The sequence below is a fragment of the Megalobrama amblycephala genome, linkage group LG16 (genome assembly GCF_018812025.1).
Source record: "Megalobrama amblycephala isolate DHTTF-2021 linkage group LG16, ASM1881202v1, whole genome shotgun sequence".
Lineage (NCBI taxonomy): Eukaryota > Metazoa > Chordata > Actinopteri > Cypriniformes > Xenocyprididae > Megalobrama > Megalobrama amblycephala.
In genome coordinates, this window is record NC_063059.1 from 38943163 (window position 1) to 38966449 (window position 23287).

Genomic DNA, 23287 nt, shown 5'->3' on the forward strand with positions numbered 1-23287 from the left:
TTGTATATTTACTGTTTTGCTTGTGACGAAAAGAGTACAATAGTGATTGAAAACAACATAAACCTATTGTCACAGTTCTGTAGGTTGGACTCTGTTGCTGCGTTCACGCCAGCTCGTATTTACTGGAATCTTGAGATGACAACACGTGACGTTATATTCGGAGCTGTTCATGTCCCTTGACTGGGAATTACACGTTTCTATGGCACCACTATCAACGCCTAAATGAATCTACAGAGGTCAGGTGGTACAGCGGTCAGGTGGTACATGTGGGAGCTTTCTGTCATGATCATTACTGGGAGTGCCCTTGTTTGCCACTAGAGGGCACTCCAACCCGGACTGTGTCTCACCCCACTTATGAACTTCATCACCCATAATGCACTTCCTGGACCTATTATCTCATGTCATTGCACCCAGCTGTTTTGAGTTCTCTCATTAGTGTCTGTCTATTTATACCCTGTTTGTTTCTGCTTTTGTCATGGAGTTTTCAGTTCTGGTCACCCGTTTCTTTGTTTGTTTTCTGGTTTTCTGTTTTTCTGTTTTTGACTGCTTTGTGGATTTTGACCCCTGCCTGTTTCTGGATACGACTTTGGATTACCCATTAAACTCTACTGCACTTGGATCTGTCTGTTGTCTCCGTGATTCGAACGTGACAGAAAACTCCATCCTAACTAGATCCAGCAGAATGGGGATTCGAATCACTCCTCCGGCTACTGTGAGGGAGCGGATGGATCGGCTTGAGAATTTAACCACCCTGAAACAACAGGGCAATGAGGTGGGTGGTTTTGCCCAATTGTTTTGGACTTTGGCGGTAGGGCTGGGATATAATGATGCGGCCTTAATGGACCTTTTGAATGAGTGCCTGGATAACTCGCTACCTCTGTGGGAGATGGATGGACTGGGAGACCTGGACTTTTGGGGGTTCGTCCACTACCTCCAACGTCGGAGTAGGGGGGCTGTACTGTCAACCAGAACACGCTCCAACTCATGAGTTCACTCCAGTCAGTGTGCACGCTCCAGCCTGTGAACCCGTTCTAGAAGTCACAGAGGTGGGCACTGAGCCTTTGCTTCACCCAGGTAAAAGGAGGAGGAGAAGGAAGAAGGCTTCCTTCATCCTTCAAGGCCCGGAGCCCGCTCCAGCCAGTGAGTCCATTCCAGAGCCCGCTCCAGCCAGTGAGTCCATTCCAGAGCCCGCTCCAGCCAGTGAGTCCATTCCAGAGCCCGCTCCAGCCAGTGAGTCCATTCCAGAGCCCGCTCCAGCAGTGAGTCCATTCCAGAGCCCGCTCCAGCCAGTGAGTCCACTCCAGAGCCCGCTCCAGCCAGTGAGTCCTCTCCAGAGCCCGCTCCAGCCAGTGAGTCCTCTCCAGAGCCCGCTCCAGCCAGTGAGTCCACTCCAGAGCCCGCTCCAGCCAGTGAGTCCGCTCCAGCCAGTGAGTCCGCTCCAGAGTCTGTTCCAGCCTGTGGGTCCACTTCTGTGCCTACAGATGAGGTAGGCACAGAGCCACAGCCTCACCCTCATAAGAGGAGGAAAGGGAGGAGAAGGGCTTCCTCCGTCCTTCAAGGCCCGGAGACCACTCTAGAGGTTGTTCTTCGTTTTCCCAAGCGCCTTGCCCTGCCGGCGCCAACCAAGCGCCTTGCCCTGCCGCCGCCGCCAGAGCAGCCCGAGCCGTCCGCTCTCCCTGATACGGCCACGGAGGCCGTCACCGAGCTGCCCGCTCTTCCTGATACGGCCACGGAGGCCGTCACCGAGCTGCCCGCTCTCCCTGATACGGCCACGGAGGCCGTCACCGAGCTGCCCGCTCTCCCTGATACGGCCACGGAGGCCGTCACCGAGCTGCCCGCTCTCCCTGATATGGCCATGGAGCACCCTTGGTCTGCCCTGTTGCTACCGCCCAGGCCGTCGGAACCATTGAAACCCGCCTGGTCTGTTCCTCCAGCGCCACCCTGGCAATCAGCCTGGACTCCAGACCTGCTGGCGCCCGCCTGGTCAGTTCCTCCAGCGCCACCCTGGCAATCAGCCAGGACTGTAGACCTGCTGGAGCCTGCCTGGTCAGTTCCTCCAGCACCACCCTGGCAATCAGCCAGGACTGTAGACCTGCTGGAGCCTGCCTGGTCAGTTCCTCCAGCGCCGTCCTGGCAGTCAGCCAGGACTCCAGACGTGCTGGCACCCGCATGGTCAGTTCCTCCAGCACCACCCTGGCAGTCAGCCAGGACCCCAGACCTGCTGGCACCTGCATGGTCAGTTCCTCCAGCGCCGCCCTGGCAGTCAGCCAGGACTCCAGACCTGTTGGCACCCGCTTGGTCAGTTCCTTCAGCACTGCCTTGGCAACTTGCCAGAACCCCAACCCCACTAGAGTCTCCATGGACTGTTCCCCCGGCTCCTCCCTGGCCTTCTGTTGGAGACTCTGGACCTGGCCCACCATCCCTCCCCCTGGTCCTCCTCCTTTCCACCTCCCTCCTGAGTTTTTGTGTTTTTGTTTTTTTTTGTATGTCTGGTGGAGCGTCTGGTAGCCGCTCCTTTGAGGGGAGGTAATGTCATGATCATTACTGGCAGTACCCTTGTTTGCCACTAGAGGGCACTCCAACCCGGACTGTGTCTCACCCCACTTATGAACTTCATCACCCATAATGCACTTCCTGGACCTATTATCTCATGTCATTGCACCCAGCTGTTTTGAGTTCTCTCATTAGTGTCTGTCTATTTATACCCTGTTTGTTTCTGCTTTTGTCATGGAGTTTTCAGTTCTGGTCACCCGTTTCTTTGTTTGTTTTCTGTTTTTGACTGCTTTGTGGATTTTGACCCCTGCCTGTTTCTGGATACGACTTTGGATTACCCATTAAACTCTACTGCACTTGGATCTGTCTGTTGTCTCCGTGATTCGAACGTGACACTTTCAGAAAACTCCCAGCTTAGTGTAATTACGAGCTCTACAAGGACATGAACGTTTTTTACAAGCTAGAATCTCGTAACTACAGGAATTACGAGGCTGCGTGAACGCACCTTGTTTCTCACCACCTTCTGCCTGAGTTAGTTGTTTGTCTAGGTTACTCATTATGTTCAGCAGTGCACTCATTATCTCTCTCGTTATCACTTGTACTTAAGTTCAGTTCTGTTTGTGTTGTTCGGTCTTGTGTGTTGCATGTTGTGTACCTGTTCCTGCCTTTGTTGTACCTTTCAATTACCTAGTAAAGAGTCTATTTGAACTTAATCTGTCTTCATTGTGTTATCTAAACTGCCTGTGCATTGTGACACCCATGGTGTTTAGTCCCAAATAATAATTATATTTTTAAAAAGCAGAGGGATTTGGTGCTTGGCTCCTAACAATGACTGATGATTTTAGCTAGTTTGTTATTTGTATTTAGCATGTTGTTATGTGTGTTGATTCATAATATAGTTATTTTTTTTTTTTTAGGTGAATATACTATCAGACTGGTGAATGGTAATAATAACTGCTCTGGGAGAGTTGAGATCTTTTATAATGACCAGTGGGGGACAGTGTGTGATGATAACTGGGACATGAATGATGCTGAGGTGGTGTGCAGACAGCTGGGATGTGGACAAGCACTTAAAGCATACTCCAACGCTTATTTTGGCCAGGGAAGTGATCCGATCTGGTTCAATGATGTGGAATGTTCAGGAAGTGAGTCATCCCTCACAAAGTGCTCATTTCCTTTTGGAAGCAGGTACTGTGGTCATGAAGAAGATGCAGGTGTCGTCTGCTTAAAAAGTAGAAATATGTTTTCAAGATCCAAGATGCCATTGTATATTTACTGTTTTGCTTGTGATGAAAAGAGTACAATAGTGATTGAAAACAACATAAACCTACAGTGTTTAGTCCCAAATAATTATTATACTTTAAAAAAGCAGAGGGGGATGAGGGGGGCGAGGACGCACCTTCTGGGAGGTGGCGTTCTGTTTCTGTTAGTTTGAACTCTGTTTCTCACTACCTTCTGCCTGAGTTAGTCGTTTGTTGTTTAGGTTACTCATTATGTTCAGCAGTGTACTCATTATCTCCCTCATTGTCACTTGTACTTAAGTTTAGTTCTGTTTGTGTTGCATTGTTCGGTCTTGTCTGTTGCATGTGGTGTACCTGTTCCTGCTATGGAAGTAAATTAATGCCAAATGTTTGTGAAATAAAAAGCTTGTTGAATTGCACTAATTAAAAAAAAAAAAAGCATTACATTAACTGTGCTTGCATTTTGATGCATTGTATTTTTAGGGCTTGCATTTTTATGTGCTGAAATTCAACATGATCGTATATTTAAGCTGTGAATATTTCAATTAAAAATATTTCACACACATTTTCATTATTCAAAATTCAATAATTTATATTCACCGTTTAGATTTCACTTTCAAAATATTCATTCTGTTTAAAAATACAACCTATAAAATTCGAGTAGCAATTTTCAGCCCATTTTATTTCGCTTTACAAATTCGCTTCCACAAATTCAGTGGTTCAAATTCTGCAGAAAATTCAACATTTCACATCCGGGAACTGCAGGAAAAGCAGTAGAGTGTCGATGCATGATCTCCATCTGCTGTTAGTCGACTTCACCAGCAGGTGCCGCTAGCGGCTGTTTACGAAAACCAAAGCAACCATTAGAAACAGGTCATTCATTCTTTAAAACTGATTTGCTGAAATGAAGCAAGCATAAGTGTATGTGTGATGATTATCAAGGCCTGTATAAATGCATAAAAGCTGACAAAGACACAAAACATGCATTTATGTTTAATTCAGTGTCTTTACGGTTACTTTACTTGTGTAGGCTACATAAGCAGCTTTCTCTCCAGTGAATGAGATTATAACGTTATTGCCTGATGCTGATGTACAGATCAAACGTTAAATCTGAGGTAGACATATATTTCTCTCTTTTGTTTAGTTTCCTTAACTTTATATCACGGCGCTGTGTTGTAATACTAGTTTCCCTCATCCATCATAGGATTCACCTGCCATCAGGACATATAAAACGTTTAACACAGCTTAATGGACTAGTACAGTGATATAAAAGAACAAACTCGCACCTCATTTGTGATGTAGGTTATACTATATAGGCTCCAAGAAAGCAGATACTGGCATAAAGTTAGTTTGACACTAAACGTTTGATTTTCACAAATTTAGGGACCGTCTCTAAAGTTACGACATTGTTATTCACATTCTCCAACAGCAGATGGAGATCATGCATCAGCACTCTACTGCTTTTCCTGCAGTTCCTGGATGTGAAATGTTAAATTTTCCATCAAATTTGAACCACTGAATTTGTGGAAGCGAATTTGTAAAAATTGCTAGTCGAATTTTATAGGTTGTATTTTTAAACAGAATTAATATTTTGGAAGAGAAATCTAAAAGGTGAATATAAATTATTGAATTTTTAATAATGAAAATGTGTGTGAAATATTTTTAATTGAAATATATGATGTTTTTATTAACAAAATTGGTGAGGGGCAACATTCAAATAATCTGACTAATCATCACATCATTTCAGCCAGCTGTTAGCAATCAGTAATCAACATATCTACCCAATCAGCATAAGTGAAAGCATATATATAGACACGGTCGACTCACCCATATTCTTCAACAGTTTTACAGCATCTGACCCTCCCTATGTCCGAAATTAATCTCTTTGCGTCCAATGAAGAATCTTTTGTCCTCAAGGAATCGCGTCAGCCCAAACAAATGTGTCCCCGCATGCCAAGACGCCGAGGCCTACTCTCGTCACTGCAGTCAAAACATCCGCGATCTCCTTTCTTGTATTTTCCTAGTCCTGCCAATTCTATCATTCCTGCCATAGAGAAATGGACAACAACAAGGCAGTCGAGCACCAAGCTCGAGTCTCGGGCAATACCGCCTCTTCCTGTGAAGGAACAGGCCTTGCCAAACAGTACTGTCATTTACAGTATCAAACCATCGTGTCACAGGTGAATATATGCAGGTTTAAAGGATTTCAGGCTGCTTCCGAGAAAATAAGAATATGTACAAAGTATAATCTATCTCTCGGCCCTGCACAGTTTCGCTGACCTCAGGTTTTCAATCGCCTCGGATAAAACGATGGGTCCAGCCACGTCCATTGAATTTCTGGGCTTTAACTCAAATACAGTTAATTTCCAGGCCTCGCAGCATAAGGAATCAATAGGATATTTATGTTCGCTTCCACCTTCCTAAACAGTCCAAACTGTTCTAAATAGGAATTACTATCTTCGCTCAGCTACTTAAACTTCATGATGCGAGTAATTCCACAAGGCCACTCTTTCATCTCACATCTCCTCACTCTTGTATCTTCAATTCATGTGCTAGAAACAAGCGTCAGGCCACAGCAGCAGCAAGCCTGGGCCGTGCCCCAGATTCCCCACTTTCCTCCTCCCTCCGCTTAGCCACACACCACGGCTTTCACCGGTGCCGCACCCCATCCAACAATGCCCGCCCCTCTTGGTGAATGCCTTCCCTCCTAACGTGAGGATGCCTCTACTAGCGGAGCAAGCTCAGCCGTCTCAGCCATTTCATCCCGCCATCTCTCACCCTACCTCTCTTTTGTCTTTGGTCTACAGTTCAACTACGGACCCTAGCATGAGGCTGCCTCCACTATCGGCACAGGCCTAGATGTCCTATTTTCCACAGCTTCCTTCTTTTTCTAACCACCCTGTTCTTTCCCAGGCTCCAGGGGCCAACCCGAGCAAGAGGCTGCCTCTGCTAACTGTGCAGGCCCAGACGCCTCAACTTCCCTTTCTCAGTTTCCCTCTTTTCTCACCTCCTCATCCCTCCCCTGGCTCCAGAGGCCGACCCGAGCATGAGGCTGCCTCCGCTAACGGCCGGCCTTTCTTCCTCCTTGCTCTGTCCCACAAGCAAAACGCTGTTCACTCTGTCTACTACAACACTGATGCCCATCCCACCAAATGCTACAGCCTTGGAACCAAACCCTGTTGCCAGCAACATCAGGCCCTCTTAGAAATTCAAGCTGTTTGCACCAGAGGTGGACCCATTCCCAACCCGATACCTTATTATTCAGAGCTGATATTTCCATAAACCACCCACTAAAAAACTCTCCTTGACGCCTCTCTCAACTACATTCTTCAAGCTGCCTCCCCTAGAACCCTACAATCCATTCCGCATAGGAGCAGCAACTACAGCCACCCAAAAAGGCCTCTCCCAGCATCAGATTCAAACATTTGGTCGCTGTTCATCAGAAGCTTTTAAGAACTACATCTGATCTAATCGCTTCCATATTACAGAAGCCCAATGAACACTTATCAGCTAGTTTCAGCTCCAGCTCGTTCTCTCACACATACCTGCAAGCCACCATATCCAACTCAACTAATACCATCATTCCAATACAATGGAATTTTTCTATCATTGCTGCAGCAGTGATGTGCCTCGGCTCCCGCAGGAGCTCAGTTATTCTGGCTAATATCTCCACTGCAGCAGCAGTGATGTTCCCTTGGCTCCTGCAGGAGCTCAATTATTCTGGCTAATATCTCCACTGCAGCAGCAGTGATGTTCCCTTGGCTCCTGCAGGAGCTCAATTATTCTGGCTAATATCTCCACTGCAGCAGCAGTGATGTTCCCTCGGCTCCCGCAGGACCTCAGATTCTCTGGCTATTCTCTCCACTGCCACAGCAGTGATGTTCACTCAGCTCCCGCAGGAGCTCGGTTATTCTGGCTAATATCTCCACTGCAGCAGCAGTGATGTTCACTCGGCTCCTGCAGGAGCTCAGTTCCTTTGGCTATTCTCTCCACTGCAGCAGCAGTGATGTTCACTCGGCTCCTGCAGGAGCTCAGTTCCTTTGGCTATTCTCTCCACTGCCGCAGCAGTGATGTCGCCTCGGCTCCAGCAGGAGCTCAGTTTTCTGGCCAATTTCTCCACTGCTGCAGCAGTGATGTCGCCTCGGCTCCAGCAGGAGCTCAGTTCCTCTGGCTATTCTCTCCACTGCCACAGCAGTGATGTTACCTCGGCTCCAGCAGGAGCTCAGTTTTCTGGCCAATTTCTCCACTGCCGCAGCAGTGATGTTCACTTGGCTCCCGCAGGACCTCAGATTCTCTGGCTATTCTCTCCACTGCCACAGCAGTGATGTCGCCTCGGTTCCTGCAGGAGCTCAGTCCCTCTGGCTATTCTATCCCCTACCGCAGCAGTGAGGTTCACTCGGCCCCCACAGGAGCTCAGATTCTCTGGCTATTCTCTCCACTGCCATAGCAGTGATATCGCCTTGGCTCCCGCAGGAGCTCAGTTCCTCTGGCTATTCTCTCCACTGCCGCAGCAGTGGTGTTGCCTCGGCTCCCGCAGGAGCTCAGTTCTTCTGGCTAATTTCTCCACTGCCACAGCAGTGATGTCACGTCTGCTCCCTCAGGAGCTCAGCCCTGTCTAAAGTCGCTTTCACTGCCACAGCAGTAATGTCTTCATCCATATGACGAGAACTCTCCTGGCCCTTCAACCTAACCCTCCAAACAGCACATTCAGCCTACGCAATGCAATTTTTGGGGGTCATCAGTAACGTTTCCGGCTGCTGTCCTGCATTGGGTTCAGGACTCGGAGCCCTCTCCTCAGACAGCACGCCAAATACGCATACTACTACACATACTATTTACTATCTGATAATTTGTAAGTGTGAACTCGTGAATCACAGCATAAATATATGACCATGTTGAATTTCAGCCCATAAAAATGCAAGCCCTAAAAATACAATGCATCAAAATGCAAGCATAGTTAATGTAATGCATTTTTTTTTCAATTAGTGCAATTCAACAAGCTTTTTATTTCAAAAACATTTGGCATTAATTTACTTCCATATCCTGTCTTCGTTGTTCCTTTCAATTATCTAGTAAAGAGTATATTTGAACTTAATCTGTCTTCACTTCTACACTGTCTGAGCATTGTGACACCTATTGTGTTTAGTCCCAAATAATAATTATATTTTTAAAAAGCAGGGGGGTTTGGTGCTTGGCTCCTAACAATGACTGGCGATTTTAGCTAGTTTGCAAGTTTAGCATGTTGTTAGATGTGTGTTGATTCATAATATAGTTATTTTTTTTTTTTTTTAGGTGAATATAGTATCAGACTGGTGAATGGTAGTAATAACTGCTCTGGGAGAGTTGAGATCCTTTATGATGACCAGTGGGGGACAGTGTGTGATGATCACTGGGACATTGAAGATGCTGAGGTGGTGTGCAGACAGTTGGGATGTGGACGAGCTGTTAGTGCACACTCCAACGCTCATTTTGGCCAGGGAAATGATCCGATCTGGTTGGATAATGTGAGATGTTCAGGAAGTGAATTATTCCTCACACAGTGCTCACACAATCCTTTTGGAGACCATGACTGCCGTCATCAAGATGATGCAGGTGTCGTCTGCTTAAAGGGTAAAAATATATATGTTTTAAAAGATCCAAGATGCCATTGTATATTTACTGTTTTGCTTGTGATGAAAAGAGTACAATAGTGATAAAAACAACATAACCCTATGGTGTTTAGTCCCAAATAGTATATATATATTTAAAAAGCAGAGGGGATATGCACGTTTCCTAACAATTTCAAACACATACAATACACACATACTTACAACATAGTTTTTAATCACATTGTACTTACATTTTTATATATTATCAGACATAAGATTGGTCAGGGGGTCTGATTCATGCTGTGGAAGAGTGGCGATACTGCATAATGGCCAGTGGGGAACCGTGTGTGTTGATGACTGGGACATGAATGATGCTGCTGTGGTGTGCAGACAGTTAGAGTGTGGTTCAGCCATCAGTGCACCTAAAAGTGCCGCCTTTGGTCAAGGCAGTGGATAGATCTGGCTGGATGATGTTGGATGCTCGGGAGGTGAAGGAAACCTCACACAATGTTCACACAGAGGACTAGGAGCTCACAACTGTGGTCATGGTGAAGATGCTGGTGTTGTTTGTTCAGGTAAATATTTTGCATCTTGACATTAGGGTTAGGGTTAGGTAGAAATGAGCAATAGAAATTACAATCAGCTTTATGTATTTAATGATTTTCATATTAACATGTAATTTTAAATGGATGCCTATTTCTTTTGCAGGTGACCTGCAGCAGCCCATTCTTTCTGTGATCCCCACACATGCAGTTGTTTCTCCTGGAGGAAACATTCAGTTCAGATGCACAACACCTAAACCAAGATGCAATGCTGATGCTGAATTCCACCTCTTCATAAACGGATCATCTATATCCTCCCAAAAACATGTTTCTGTTGTGACTTTCCACCTTGTCAATGTAAGCATCTCACATCAGGGCAGCTACAGCTGTTATTACTCCTACCAAAACGGCACTGTAATATCGCCTTGGAGTAACACTGTTATCATCATTGTAGGTGAGAGTTTAATCTTGTCTCATTGCCTACATAATATAAATGCTTTAGTTGCATGAAAGAGAGTTCATTCTGTATTGATGTCTTATTTTTGTGTTTGTGCTGCAAATGTGTAAAATAACTGAATTAAAATTAGATCCCGAGAAGATGCAGTTCTTGAAGCCATTTTCATTTGTTTATTTCACTATTCATTTTTATTTGTAGCGCTTACACAGAAACACACATGAGCATTTGAAAGCAGGTATCTATCAGTGGATATATTTGGGATCTGCTTTCAAACACTCCCGTGTGTATCTGTGTAAGCGCTCGGTGAAGAGCGTCAAAGATGTCTATTTACAACATGTTTTTGAAGTGTTGATCATTGTCGCCAATCACAGACATATCTGTGGAGCATGTGAACACAATGGCCAATCAGAGGTGTTTAAGAATCTGCTTAAAGTGTTAGTTCACCCAAAAATGAAAATTCTGTCATTAATTACTCACCCTCATGCCGTTCCACACCCGTAAGACCTTCGTTCATCTTCAGAACACAAATTAAGATATTTTAGTTGAAATCCAATGGCTCAGTGAGACCTGCCTAGGAAGCAATGATATTTCCTCTCTCAAGATCCATTAATGTACTAAAAACATATTTAAGTTCAATATTAATATTATAAAGCAACGAGAATATTTTTGGTGCAGCAAAAGAAAACAAAATAACAACTTATATAGTGATGGCCGATTTCAAAACAGGAAGCTTCAGGAAGCTTCGGATCATAAATTAATCAGTGTGTTGAATCCGCAGTTCGGAGCACCAAAGTCACGTGATTTCAGCGGTTTGGCTGTTTGACACGCAATCCGAATCATGATTCGATACACTGATTCATTATGCTCCGAATCTTCCTGAAGCAGTGTTTTGAAATCGACCATCACTAAATAAGTCGTTATTTTGTTTTTTTTGGCGCACCAAAAATATTCTCATCACTTTATAATCTTAATATTGAACCACTGTGCTCACATGAACCAATTTAAATATGTTTTTAGTACATTAATGGATCTTGAGAGAGGAAATGTCATTGCTCCCTATGCAGGCCTCACTGAGCCATCGGATTTCAACTAAAATATCTTAATTTGTGTTCTGAAGATTAACGTAGGTCTTACGGGTGTGGAACGGCATGAGGGTGAGTAATAAATGACAGAATTTTCATTTTTGGGTGAACTAACCCTTTAATGTTATGAAGCGACAAGAATACTTTTTGTGTGCCAAAAAAACAAAATAACGACTTTATTTCAAGTCGTTATTTAGTTGTTGTTGTTTTTTTTTTTGTACAAAAAAAGTATTCTCGGGTGGGGAATGACATGAGAGTGAGTAATTAATGACAGAAATTTCATTTTTGGGTGAACTAACCCTTTAACAGTACTCAAAATACTAGGGGAAAAACTGGTTTCATCACATTTTTAAAATTTCAGTACCAACTTGGTACCAAACACTAGTAACCATTTAAATATTCTTGTTACTAGGGCACGTGCAGCAGCCCAGCATTCATTGCATTGCTCCTGATGGATGGTTTGACGTGGAGCCTCAGGGGCCAGTGATCCCCTGGGGCCATAATTTCACTATCATCTGTTCCACTGAATCTCAGTATCCTGGAGGCTCCTTCTACCTGTTTAGGGAATCAAATATCACTAGAAGTCAGACAGCTGTCCGTCACTCTGCCTACTTCTCCTTTCCTGAGGCTCATTGTTCACATGAGGGAAACTACAGCTGTGTTTATGAAGTCATTCTGTCCTCAAGCACCTTCTGTTCATCTTCCTCTGAACCGCTGGTCATCACTGTCACAGGGTACTGATGTCTTTTTTGTGTTTGTGCTGCTGATTTGCAAAATGGTCAAGATGAAGTTCTTGAAGCCATTTTTTATTTAAAGCTGTTTGAATTTAAAGGGGTCATATGCTTTTTAATGTTTTCCTTTTCTTTTAGCGTGTAATGTATCCGTTTGTGCATGTATATACGATCTGCAAACTTACAAAGCTCACAGTCTCCCACAAAGGGATTAATCCTTACAGATAACTCTGATCCAAACTTTTTATGCATTTTGGCCATTCAATTACACAACAACAGCATTTTGGTGGCCTGAAAATGCAAACTTTTGAAAACGAGTTTCAAAGTGCAAGTTTTTGAAAACGATACTGTTGTCATCTCTGTGTAAACTGCAAAAACGTGAATCTGTGAAAATTGTGACATCATGTGCATGCATATTATGTGTTATTAGTCTATCCACCTTATTTTTTTTCAATGTGTTTTCTGTGAATGTGTGAGAATTCAGATTTATTATCTGCTATAGGGAAATAACGAGAAGAATGTCAAAGTGCAGTAAACTATAAAAATAAGGTGGATAGGTGTGTGCGTTTGGCCTGAGTGCTCTGTAAAAGAATGCATAGTGTTTCTTTACAAAGTGTCATCGCAACTACTTGTCTGGCATGTGTAATGCAGCGTTTTTGGTCATTTCCGTGTGCCAGTATGAACGGGGATAGTTTTGATAACGTTATCATCTGTACAAAGAAAAAAATTTCTATCATCAGTTCATGTGACAACGTTGTCGTTGTCAACTTCATATGAGAGATTAGTGAGCAACTAAAATCGTGTTTCCACCGAAATTACCAGTAACAATTTGTCCCGAAACTTTTTTCCCTGGATCTTTTTCCCCCCAGACCTGTTGCATTCTGCGTTTCCATTGCGGTCTAAAGTACCGTGAAGATAGTCCAGTGACGTAGGACTGTGCGCGGCTTTCCAGTTCCCACTGGATTTCGTCCATTGGTCGTATATTTTAAACTCCATTGTTGATTCAAATAACAGACAACTCTTACTGCACGCACTGCAACAGACTACTAAAAGTTGTGGTTGCAATAAAATGCTGCATGGAGTCAACCAGTCAGCATGTTCAGTGTCCAAGTGCCACCCCTGAAAGTTCCTGAACTTTGAAAAAGTACTACCTCATGAGCAGGGGCTTTCTGAGGGGGAAATTTTTACCAGGAACTTCATTTAGACCCTCGTCCCTGCGGTTAAAACACACAGAGTACCTTCCCAAAGTCCCTGTAGTTCCTGGGGAAAGTTCCTGTGGTGGAAACAGGGCTTTATATAACCTGTCTTAAGTTTGTCATATTGTTTTGGTGATGAAACAGTAGTTCACTGGCTCGGTGTTTATAGGCTGTTGCTACAAAAAGTGGCAGAGAAGGTTTTAGGTACTGTAGTTAACACTGCATGCGACATTAAGAGAACACTCTCTTTATAATAATAAAATTATTACTTTACAGTTTTTATACAATGTCTTTAGTATAGATGCATCAACAATTGCAGTAGTGTCTTGACAACCAAACTATTTAATATTAACTTTGAATCTTTCAAATAATCAAGGTCATTTAAGCAAATGAAACAAACATTTTGATTCTGCATTGGAGAAGGCAATAATGGGTTTTATTTGAGAGGAATAACTATCAGGACAAAGTAATAGATGATTTGTTCAGCTTTTTAACATTTGTGGCATTAACGTGTGTGTTCATTTTCGTTTACATTATTTGTATTTCCTCTCATTAGGTGGATGCCATGACATAGAGACTGGAGAGTGGTGTGTGAAGGACAGGACTTAGGGGCCCCTGGGCTTGAGTTTATGTTTGGGTCCTTCCTTCACAACAAATGACATCAACTAACATCATTACGGAGCACAAAATATGCTTTGAGGTTCCTAAAACAGTTAATATGCTTAGCCATGCTTTAATATTCTATGCCTAGCTTAGCCAAAATTTAGCAGTAATATTAAATAGTCATTCTAATACAATAAAATACATGATGTGTTTTCTCAGTTGAGAGATCAAAACCCTGAAATAACACTGAGCAATGAGGCCAAAGAACAGTGTTTTAAAGTGTATTGTCATATCTGTGTCCTCTTCTGTCAGATTTCTTCAATTTAACCAATAAATTTGATCAGAATACAAAGACACTGTGTATGTTTGTTATTATTACCAATAAATTGAAGTCAGTATCAATATCCATCTTTGGATCTGCACATACTGTTTTATGCAGCTCAGACATGGCATGAATGGGTTTACACAGCAAATTACCGACTTACCGTGACTCCTTTGTGCTTGGCCCCTTAATGGTGCTAAAGAGGATGTTTTGTTTTATACATTTTTGCAATATTACTTGAAACTGTCTTTACTAACTGATAAAAGACTATTTATTAGGTGCACTGAAAGTAATAATATTAATATACATCATCTGTGCACGAGGTAGGGCCTTAAAAACATCAGCCAATTGTTTACGCGATCATCGCGTAAACAATTGGCCCTCTGGCTTGTCAATCACTGCCGTGACGTTCCTTGTGAGAGACGAGCACGGCTGCACGCTCCAGTAACTTTCCACACTCCACAGGCGCCGCATGCAATGTTTTTGTCAGGAGACAGGAGTAACAACTGCAGATTATGAGTCACCTGCGGTGAGTCCGACATAATGAATCCAAAAAACACGACACAGCGAATACCGGTGGTAAACACTCGTGTTCCAATACGAGTGTTTACGAGTTTTGGGAGGCGTTCCTTTGAAATGTGTTGTGAAGGAGGGGGGTTGTTCTTACGCATGCGCTCATTTCAAAAACTCAGTAACAGTCTTTGGATTCTCAGTCGACGAAAAAATCCTCTCTATCACCTTTAATGGCTGCTTGGAGCTGTATTTAGGGCCCGAGCACCGATGGTGTGAGGACCTTATTGGAATTGCTCAGTCACTTCTTCTTCTTCTCAGAAATGAATCGCTTTCTTGAGGGCCTAAACATGCTCGAAATCTCATGAAACTTTGCATCTCAGAAGTGGGCGAGGGCCCTTTCAACACTGCTTGCAGTTTTAACTTATTTTATTATTGTTTTCTGTTTAATCTTGATGTTTAATGTTTATTGTTAGAAAATAACAAAATCACATAAATCACTTTTTTTTGTAAAATATTTAAAAATTACATACCTCATACAAAATAGAAAATAAGAAGCACCTCATCTAAAGGCAAAACACCTCCTTTCACTAAATATTTGTTGTAAAGGTTTTTTTTAAAAGGTTTCAGCCTCTTTTTTGTGCAATATTTTTGGAAAGGACCATGAAGTTAATGAGTATTTAATGTTTTATGTTCCATCAGTGTTGCAGATGACAACATGATGCTGGCAGGGGTCTATCCTATGCCATGGCAATGAGGGGGATCAGAGGCAGCTTTATAATACCTTATCATTAATAGCTGTATCAATATTATTATTATTATTATTATTATTATTATTATCATCATTGCTATTACAACCACTACTATTATCATTATTACTAATGGCTGTATCAATATTACCATTATTATTATTTTTATTATTATTATTATTATTATCATTGCTATTACTGCTGTAACAAGGCAGCAGACTCAGGGAGATCCATTTGCAGCTTTATTAAACAATCGTAGTCGTACAGGCAGGGGTCAAATACCAGCAATAGCAGTGTCAGAGGCAAGATGTAATCAGTAACAGTACCAGGCAAACAATCAGGGCAGGCGGCAGACAAGACAGGGTAATCCAGTAAACAGGCAAAGATATCACAGGGCAGGCAGCAGGCAGATTACAGAGGTACAAGGCAGTCCAAGGTCATACACAGGGAAACAATACACAGGGATAAACGCTCAGAAATGTCAGCCAGGACAATCAAGACTCCGCAATGAACTGTGGGGCATGAGAGTCTTTTATAGTCCAGGTGATATGGATCAGGTGTGTGTGTAATCAGTCCAGGCACGGGGTATGGGAAATGTAGTCCAGAACCGGTTAATATTCAGGTGAGGGTGCCCTCAGGTGGCGATCGGAGGGAGCCACAGAGACCGAGTTTGTGACAACTACTACTATTATTTTTTTATTTTGTCCTCTTCTTGATCCTTTAACCTCCCCCTCATTCCGGATGAAATTAGTATATTTGTTAATATGTTTATCATTACTACTATTGCTAATACAATTTGAATTTATTATCATTATTATTATTATTATGGCTATTATTACTATTGTTTATGTCACCCTCCTCATCCTCCATTCTCCAGTTTTTGTGTAATACTATTATTATTACCATCATTATTGTCATAAAAATTATTATTTTTATTATTATTATTATTATTATTATTATTATTATTATTTCATTGATATATTTTTTTTTCCTTTTTCTTTTTTTTTCTTATAACTCTGGTTATGTCTGTTCTACTTCCCTACATGCTCATATATTCATATATTTCCATTCCCACACCCAGTTACACTTACAGTTACACACACACACACACACACACACACACACACCAATCTTACTGGCTGTTATGTATGTTTTGTTGTACAAGTATTTGTATTTTGCATTTAATCTATCATCTTTAAATATTGTAATTGTTTGCATAATTAAAAAAAAAGCCTGATCATATTTAAGACTCATATATATATATATATATATATATATATATATATATATATATACACACACACACACACACATGGATAATCGAGTAAACCTTAGTTGCACCAGTCCAGTAAGTGTTCTCTTGAAATATTACTAACAATATCAAAGTTATTTTTTATGTTTACTTCATAAATGTCAGTAAAAGGAAGGCATGTATAGATTGTATACAACAGTTTTGATCAGTTTTTGATTTGTAGGCTTTATTGGGCTAAAAAAAAAATAGATCTTATTTGACCTTCACTGCATATATTTGTCCACTGCACTTACTGGAATGGTTTATTTGGAAATCAACAAGTTCATGAGGACATGGTTCTATTTACATTTGACTTGATTAGATCAGTCTGGGAATCTTTACTCAAATTCCTGTTTACTCTGATCTTCCAGGCACATTTCTAAACTGTTTGCCACTATAACTTGGTTTTCATAGATCTGAAAGAGTTATTTTAAAGGGGTCATGAACTGTCATTTTATAATGTTTCCTGGGGTGCAATTATAATGTTAGTATGATTTTTACAAGGTTTAGGACTGTCACAGTCTCCGTCTGTCCAATCTTTCATTTGAAAGTCATGTTTCTAGTATCTGTAAAACCGCCTTCTTCCATCTAAAAAATATATCTAAATTATGACATAAGCTCTCAATGACAAATGCGGAACAGTTGGTTCATGCATTCATGACCTCAAGACTAGATTATTGTAACGCTCTACTGGGTGGTTGTTCTGCTCGGCTTTTAAACAGACTACAGTTGGTCCAAAATGCGGCAGCTAGAGTTCTTACTAGAACCAGAAAGTATGACCATATTAGCCCAGTTCTGTCAACATTACATTGGCTCCCTATTAAACATCGTATAGATTTTAAAATCTTGCTACTTACTTATAAAGCTCTAAATGGTTTAGCTCCCCAGTACCTAAGCGAGCTCTTAATGCATTATAGTCCTTCACGTTTATTGCGATCTCAGAATTCAGGCCAGTTGATAATACCCAGAATATCAAATCAACTGAAGGCGGCAGATCCTTTTCCTATTTAGCACCTAAACTCTGGAACAATCTTCCTAGCATTGTTCGGGAAGCAGACACACTCTGTCAGTTTAAATCTAGACTAAAAACACATCTCTTTGCTCTTGCATACACATAACACATTATCAATACATTAACATTTTTCAAATCCGTTAAAGGATTGTTACGCTGCAATAATTAGGTCGGCCGGAACCGAGAACATTTCCTATAACACTAGATATACCTGTACATCAGAATAAGAATGGCATCTACGCTAATATCTGTCTCTCTGCTTATCCCGAGGTTTGCCGGGTGCTGGATCCAGGCCGTATCCAGATCAGATGGAGAACCTGTGTCTGGACCTGACTACAACGTAGCCCAGGAGACAATGGGCCTACAGATCCAGTTCTGGCTGCATCTATAATTTAGATTTTTAATCCCCGTATCCGCTTACATATATTTATATATAATCTATTTTTAATCTCTATAATAAAAATGTATAATTCAGATTTTGATCTCCATATCCATTTACATATATTATATATATCTTCCAAGGGGTTTTTTCCCTCCTAGGACTTTTTTCCCACGCTGGGTTTTCTCCTAGGGGGTTTTTTTCACCCCTGGGAGTCAGCCGACATTGGCTTAATGTAGCACCATCTTGTATATGTTACATATTACCACGCTTGCTTGTACAGCTTATTTTTAACCACTTCTCTTTTTTCTGTGCTCCTAATATGTAAAGCTGCTTTGAAACAATTACCAATTGTAAAAGCGCTATATAAATAAATTTGACTTGACTTGACTTGACTCCATTTCCCATGATCCTCCCTGACCCTCACCTGCACTCACTCCACCATCAGCATATCACACACACCCGTTCCCTGTCTGCACCTCATCACACAGGACTTTTAAGCACACCAATCACCTCCCTCAGTTGTCCAGTCACTGTTATTGTTGGATGTGTTTGCCTGCAGATATTTCTTGGATGTATAGCCTATGTTTTGAGTTATCATTAAACCTTTTGAGTTCTTTGAAGATTTACTCCTCCTGGGTCACAAACGAGTGTGTTTATGGGAATTTTTGACCAATTCTTCTAGAAGCACATTTGTGAGGTCAGGCAGTGATGTTGGACGAGAATGCCTGGCTTTCAATTGTTTTACTTCAATAATATTTTGTAACTTTGTATTTTTATTTTTATTTATTTTTTAATTAAAGATCAAAAGGATAAACAATGTAGATTTATTTTCACAGCCACCTTTGATCATATTTAGCAAGCCCAGTGCACACTGACTAGCATGTTAAAGTTCACGTCAATAGGCTGAATGTTGAAGTTTAACTGAACACAAGTGCTGCATGTTCAGTATGGGAGGGTAGCAGATGTTTATTCAAACAGAAATAGTTCAAGGGTCTGTAAATGGTGACAGAAGTTTTGGGTGAACTATCTTTTTTTTTTAGTAGAGGTGGAGAAAGCACCATCAGCTCTTCTTATTAGCCAGGAAGTAACTTCTTAAATTCATTGGTACTTTGAAAACAACACAAGGACTGCAATGCCAAGACCTTATCTTCTCATTCTGATATTGGGTATTTTTCTCTTGTTTTTCAACTGAACTGAAATTCGTAGCTAATACCAAAAAGTAACTTTATAATGAAAACATTGATTAATGTTATGTTTGAGTTGACATGATTGATTTTGAAAAGAACAAGCTGCTCTAAATAAATTTTTTGAAAATGACCTTTTCAGTAGACTAAAATGAAGGGGCACTAACTGAAATATATTTCTATAACTTCTCGCACATGACTGCAGATATTTACATTCATTATGTCTACACACGGATCAGTACCGTACAGTACATACCCATAATCATCTAGACACCAGGATTTACACTGAAAGAGATCATGAAGCAGGGCTGCCAACTGTTGAGTTTGGCTTGAAGTTAGAATTGTGTAAAATAAAAACTTATAAAATATAAGTATAACATAAACTCTTTAATAAATACAGTTGTTTGAAAAAGTATGGGAACCCCTTGTAGAATCTGTGTTAAAATGTGAATAATTTTAACAAAATAAGAGAGATCATACAAAAATGCATGTTATTTTTTTATTTAGTACTGTCCTGAGTAAGATATTTTACATAAATGATAGCTGAATTTATTAAAATTACCCCGTTCAAAAGTTTGTGAACCCTTGGTTCCTAATACTGTGTGGTTACCTGGATGATCTATGACAATTATGGTTTGTTTTGTGATGGTTGTTCATGAGTCTCTTGTTTGTTCTGAGCAGTTAAACTTCAGAAAAATACTCCAGCTCCTGCAGATTCATCAGTTTTCAAGCATATTTTGCATATTTGAACCCTTTCCAGCAGTGACTGTATGATTTTGAGATTCATCTTTTCACACTGAGGACAACTAAGGGACTCAAACTCAACTATTAAAAAAGGTTCAAACATTCACTGATGCTCCAGAAGAAATGTGACGCATTAAGAGCCGGGGGGTGAAAACTTTATGAATTTGAAGATCAAGGTAAATTGTACTTAATTTTACTTCTGACAAACATGTAAGTATCTTCTGTTGCTTCCAAAGGGCATTACTAAATGAAAAAAAAAAAAAAAAAAAAAAAAAAAAAATATATATATATATATATATATATATATATATATATATATATATATATATATATATATATATATATATATATATATATATATATATATATATATATATATATATATATATTCAGCAAAAAAAGAAACGTCCTCTGACTTTCAACTGTTTTTACTTTCAGTAAACTTAATGTGTAAATATTTGTATGAACACTAAAAGAGTCAACACCATAAGACATAAACTAAAAATGTTTGACAATGTGTCCCTGAATGAAGGGAGGCTCAAAATCAAAAGTACCAGTCAGTATCTGGTGTGGCCACCAGCTGCTTGAAGTACTGCAGTGCATCTCCTCCTCATGGACTGAACCAGATTTGTCAGTTCTTGCTGTGAGATGTTACCCCACTCTTCCACCAAGGCACCTGCAAGTTCCTGGACATTTCTGGGGGGAATGGCCCTAGCCCTCACCCTGCGATCCAACAGGTCCCAGACGTGCTCAACACGTGGTCTTCCACTGCGAGGATGATCAGCTGTCCTTCCTGTCTCCCTGTAGCGCTGTCTCAGGCGTCTCACAGTGCGGACATGGCAATTTATTGCCCTAGCCACATCAGCAGTCCTCATGCCTCCCTGCAGCATGCCTAATGCACGTTCACGCAGATGAGCAGGGACCCTGGGCATCTTTCTTTGGGTGTTTTTCACAGTCGGTAGACAAGTCTCTTTAGTGTCCTGCGTTTTTAGAAACTGTGACCTTAAATGCCTACTTTTTGTAAGCTGTTAAGGTCTTAACGACCATTCCACAGGTGCATGTTAATTAATTGATTATGGTTAATTGAACATGCATGGAAAACATTGTTTAAACCCTTTACAATGAAGATCTGTAAAGTTATTTGGATTTTTACAACATTATTGTTGAAATGCACAGTCCTGAAAAAGGGACGTTTCTTTTTTTGCTGAGTATATATATATATTTAAACAAAATAAGAAAAATTTGGACATCTTCATCCCATTCAAAAGTTTTCACTCCCCAGCTCTTAATGCATCTTAATGCAAAAAATCCTTGAAAACTGAAGAATCTGCAAGACCTGGATGATTTTTCAGAAGAACAGAGCTCAGTTTAACTGCTCAGAACAAACAAGAGACTCATGAACAACCGTCACAAAACATAAAATCAGTCATAGATCATCCAGGTAACAACACATAGTATTGAGAATCAAGAGTTCACAAACTTTTGAACGGGTTATTTTAATTAATTCAGCTATTTTTGGTCTTGTTGACTATATCTAAACATCTTTTATGTAAAATATCTTACTCAAGACAGTAGCCTACTAAATAAAAAATTAATGCTGCAAGCAGCATTTACCAGGGTTCAAGCATTTAAGCCCTTTAAGCACATAAAAAGGTATTATATTGTATTTAGCAAGCACGTAAACACTTAGATCATAGATGGAAAAGACCATTTACAGGAAATAGAGGCAATTTAGTAAGGAAAAATATGGTTTTTAAAGTTTTTTTGACAGTTATAGCGCCACCTATTGCGCGATCTTCCCTACTTTTTTCGGGTGTACTCAGGGTGTGTCCATACATATGCATGTTAATTTTGGTGAAAATATCTCGTTTCGTTTTGAAGTTATAGACACATATATATAAGAGCATAAAAAATGACCCATGAAAGACTTTGATTGGATTTTTTTGCCACTTCCTATCAAAATTTTGACATTTGGGCTGATACATGTGGTAAGCCAACATAGGTTCCTTGTTTCCTACGATGGTTTCTTCTCGATCGTACTAACGGTTTCGAAGATATTCACAAAAGTTTTTTAAGCACTAAATCACAACGTAGCACAAACCATAAGGCAAAACCTACCATGTTTGGTATCGATGGACTCGGCAAGGATTCAGGAGTCTAACGACGTGGCGCCTGTGAAAATAACTCGACTACAACCAAAGTTATATATATTTTCAGCTAAAACCATTAAAAACATATGTTTTTAAAAGTTTTTAACAATTATAGCGCCACCTATGGTCTGATCTACACAAAAAAATGGCGTACTTCTTTAAAGTCATATGCTGCATGTGCTCACCTATTTTTGTGAAGTTCTGAGTTTTTGTTTAGGCTTTATAGGCTTTTGGGTATATTTAGCCACGCCAATTTTCTAAATTACGCTGTTATAATGACTTTTTTTGATAATTATTGATCTAGGGAGTCCAGAGAATTGAGTCCAGAGAATTGTCCTACACTGGTTTCGTTCCAATCAGGCGAAAAACTTAGGACTAGTTCGCAAAAGTAGGTTTTTCACATATTCGCAAATAATTAATGAACGATTTGATTGACAGCATTAGTTCTTGAGGCAAAGTTGTTCATAATGAGGAGATCTATCAAATGATATGCATATTGTGTGGATCTGTGAAAGACCACGTGATTACTGAGGCGTAAAACTCGTTAGCGCCAACTAGTGGCCGATTTCTTTCAAAATTCTTACAGACCTCTAGGACCATGAGTCGAACGTGCCCACTGAGTTGCGTTCCGATCGGCCTCCATTAACCTTGTCTAATAGGTGCTCAAACTTCATTGGCCGATGGTGGCCATGTTTTTTGAGATACGCCAATGTCCTCATAGACCATCATGCCCCCTTGGACCAACGGTTGCATAATTACAGCTATTTTCATGGTTTTTTTCAAGTTATAGCCCCACCTAGTGTCCAATCGATTCAATTTTTTTATCGTGACCAAAGATTGAGCCTTTACACGTGTGCCAAGTTTGATGCAAATATCTCATTCCGTTCTTAAGTTGTAGCCATTTTAGTAAAAGTGGCTCCGCCCTCATATTCAGACTCAAGAGAACATTTCTACATTGGTTTGGTTCCGATCGGGCAAAAAACCTAGGACTAGTTCGCAAAAGTAGGTTT

The 23287-nt window shown here is 40.8% G+C and overlaps 1 protein-coding gene across 4 annotated transcripts in view; it reads left to right on the plus strand.

The window, feature by feature from the left end:
• Positions 1 to 23287, plus strand: part of LOC125248567 (deleted in malignant brain tumors 1 protein-like) — a 96393-nt gene that overhangs the window by 62016 nt on the left and 11090 nt on the right. For 3 of the 4 annotated variants that reach the window (XM_048160533.1, XM_048160532.1, XM_048160536.1), the window contains exons 7-8: positions 3411 to 3725; positions 9027 to 9344. In XM_048160533.1, the coding sequence (XP_048016490.1) occupies positions 3411 to 3725; positions 9027 to 9344 (633 nt within the window). The remainder of the gene's footprint in view (positions 1 to 3410; positions 3726 to 9026; positions 9345 to 23287) is intronic. The other variant, XM_048160534.1, reaches the window with a different exon arrangement.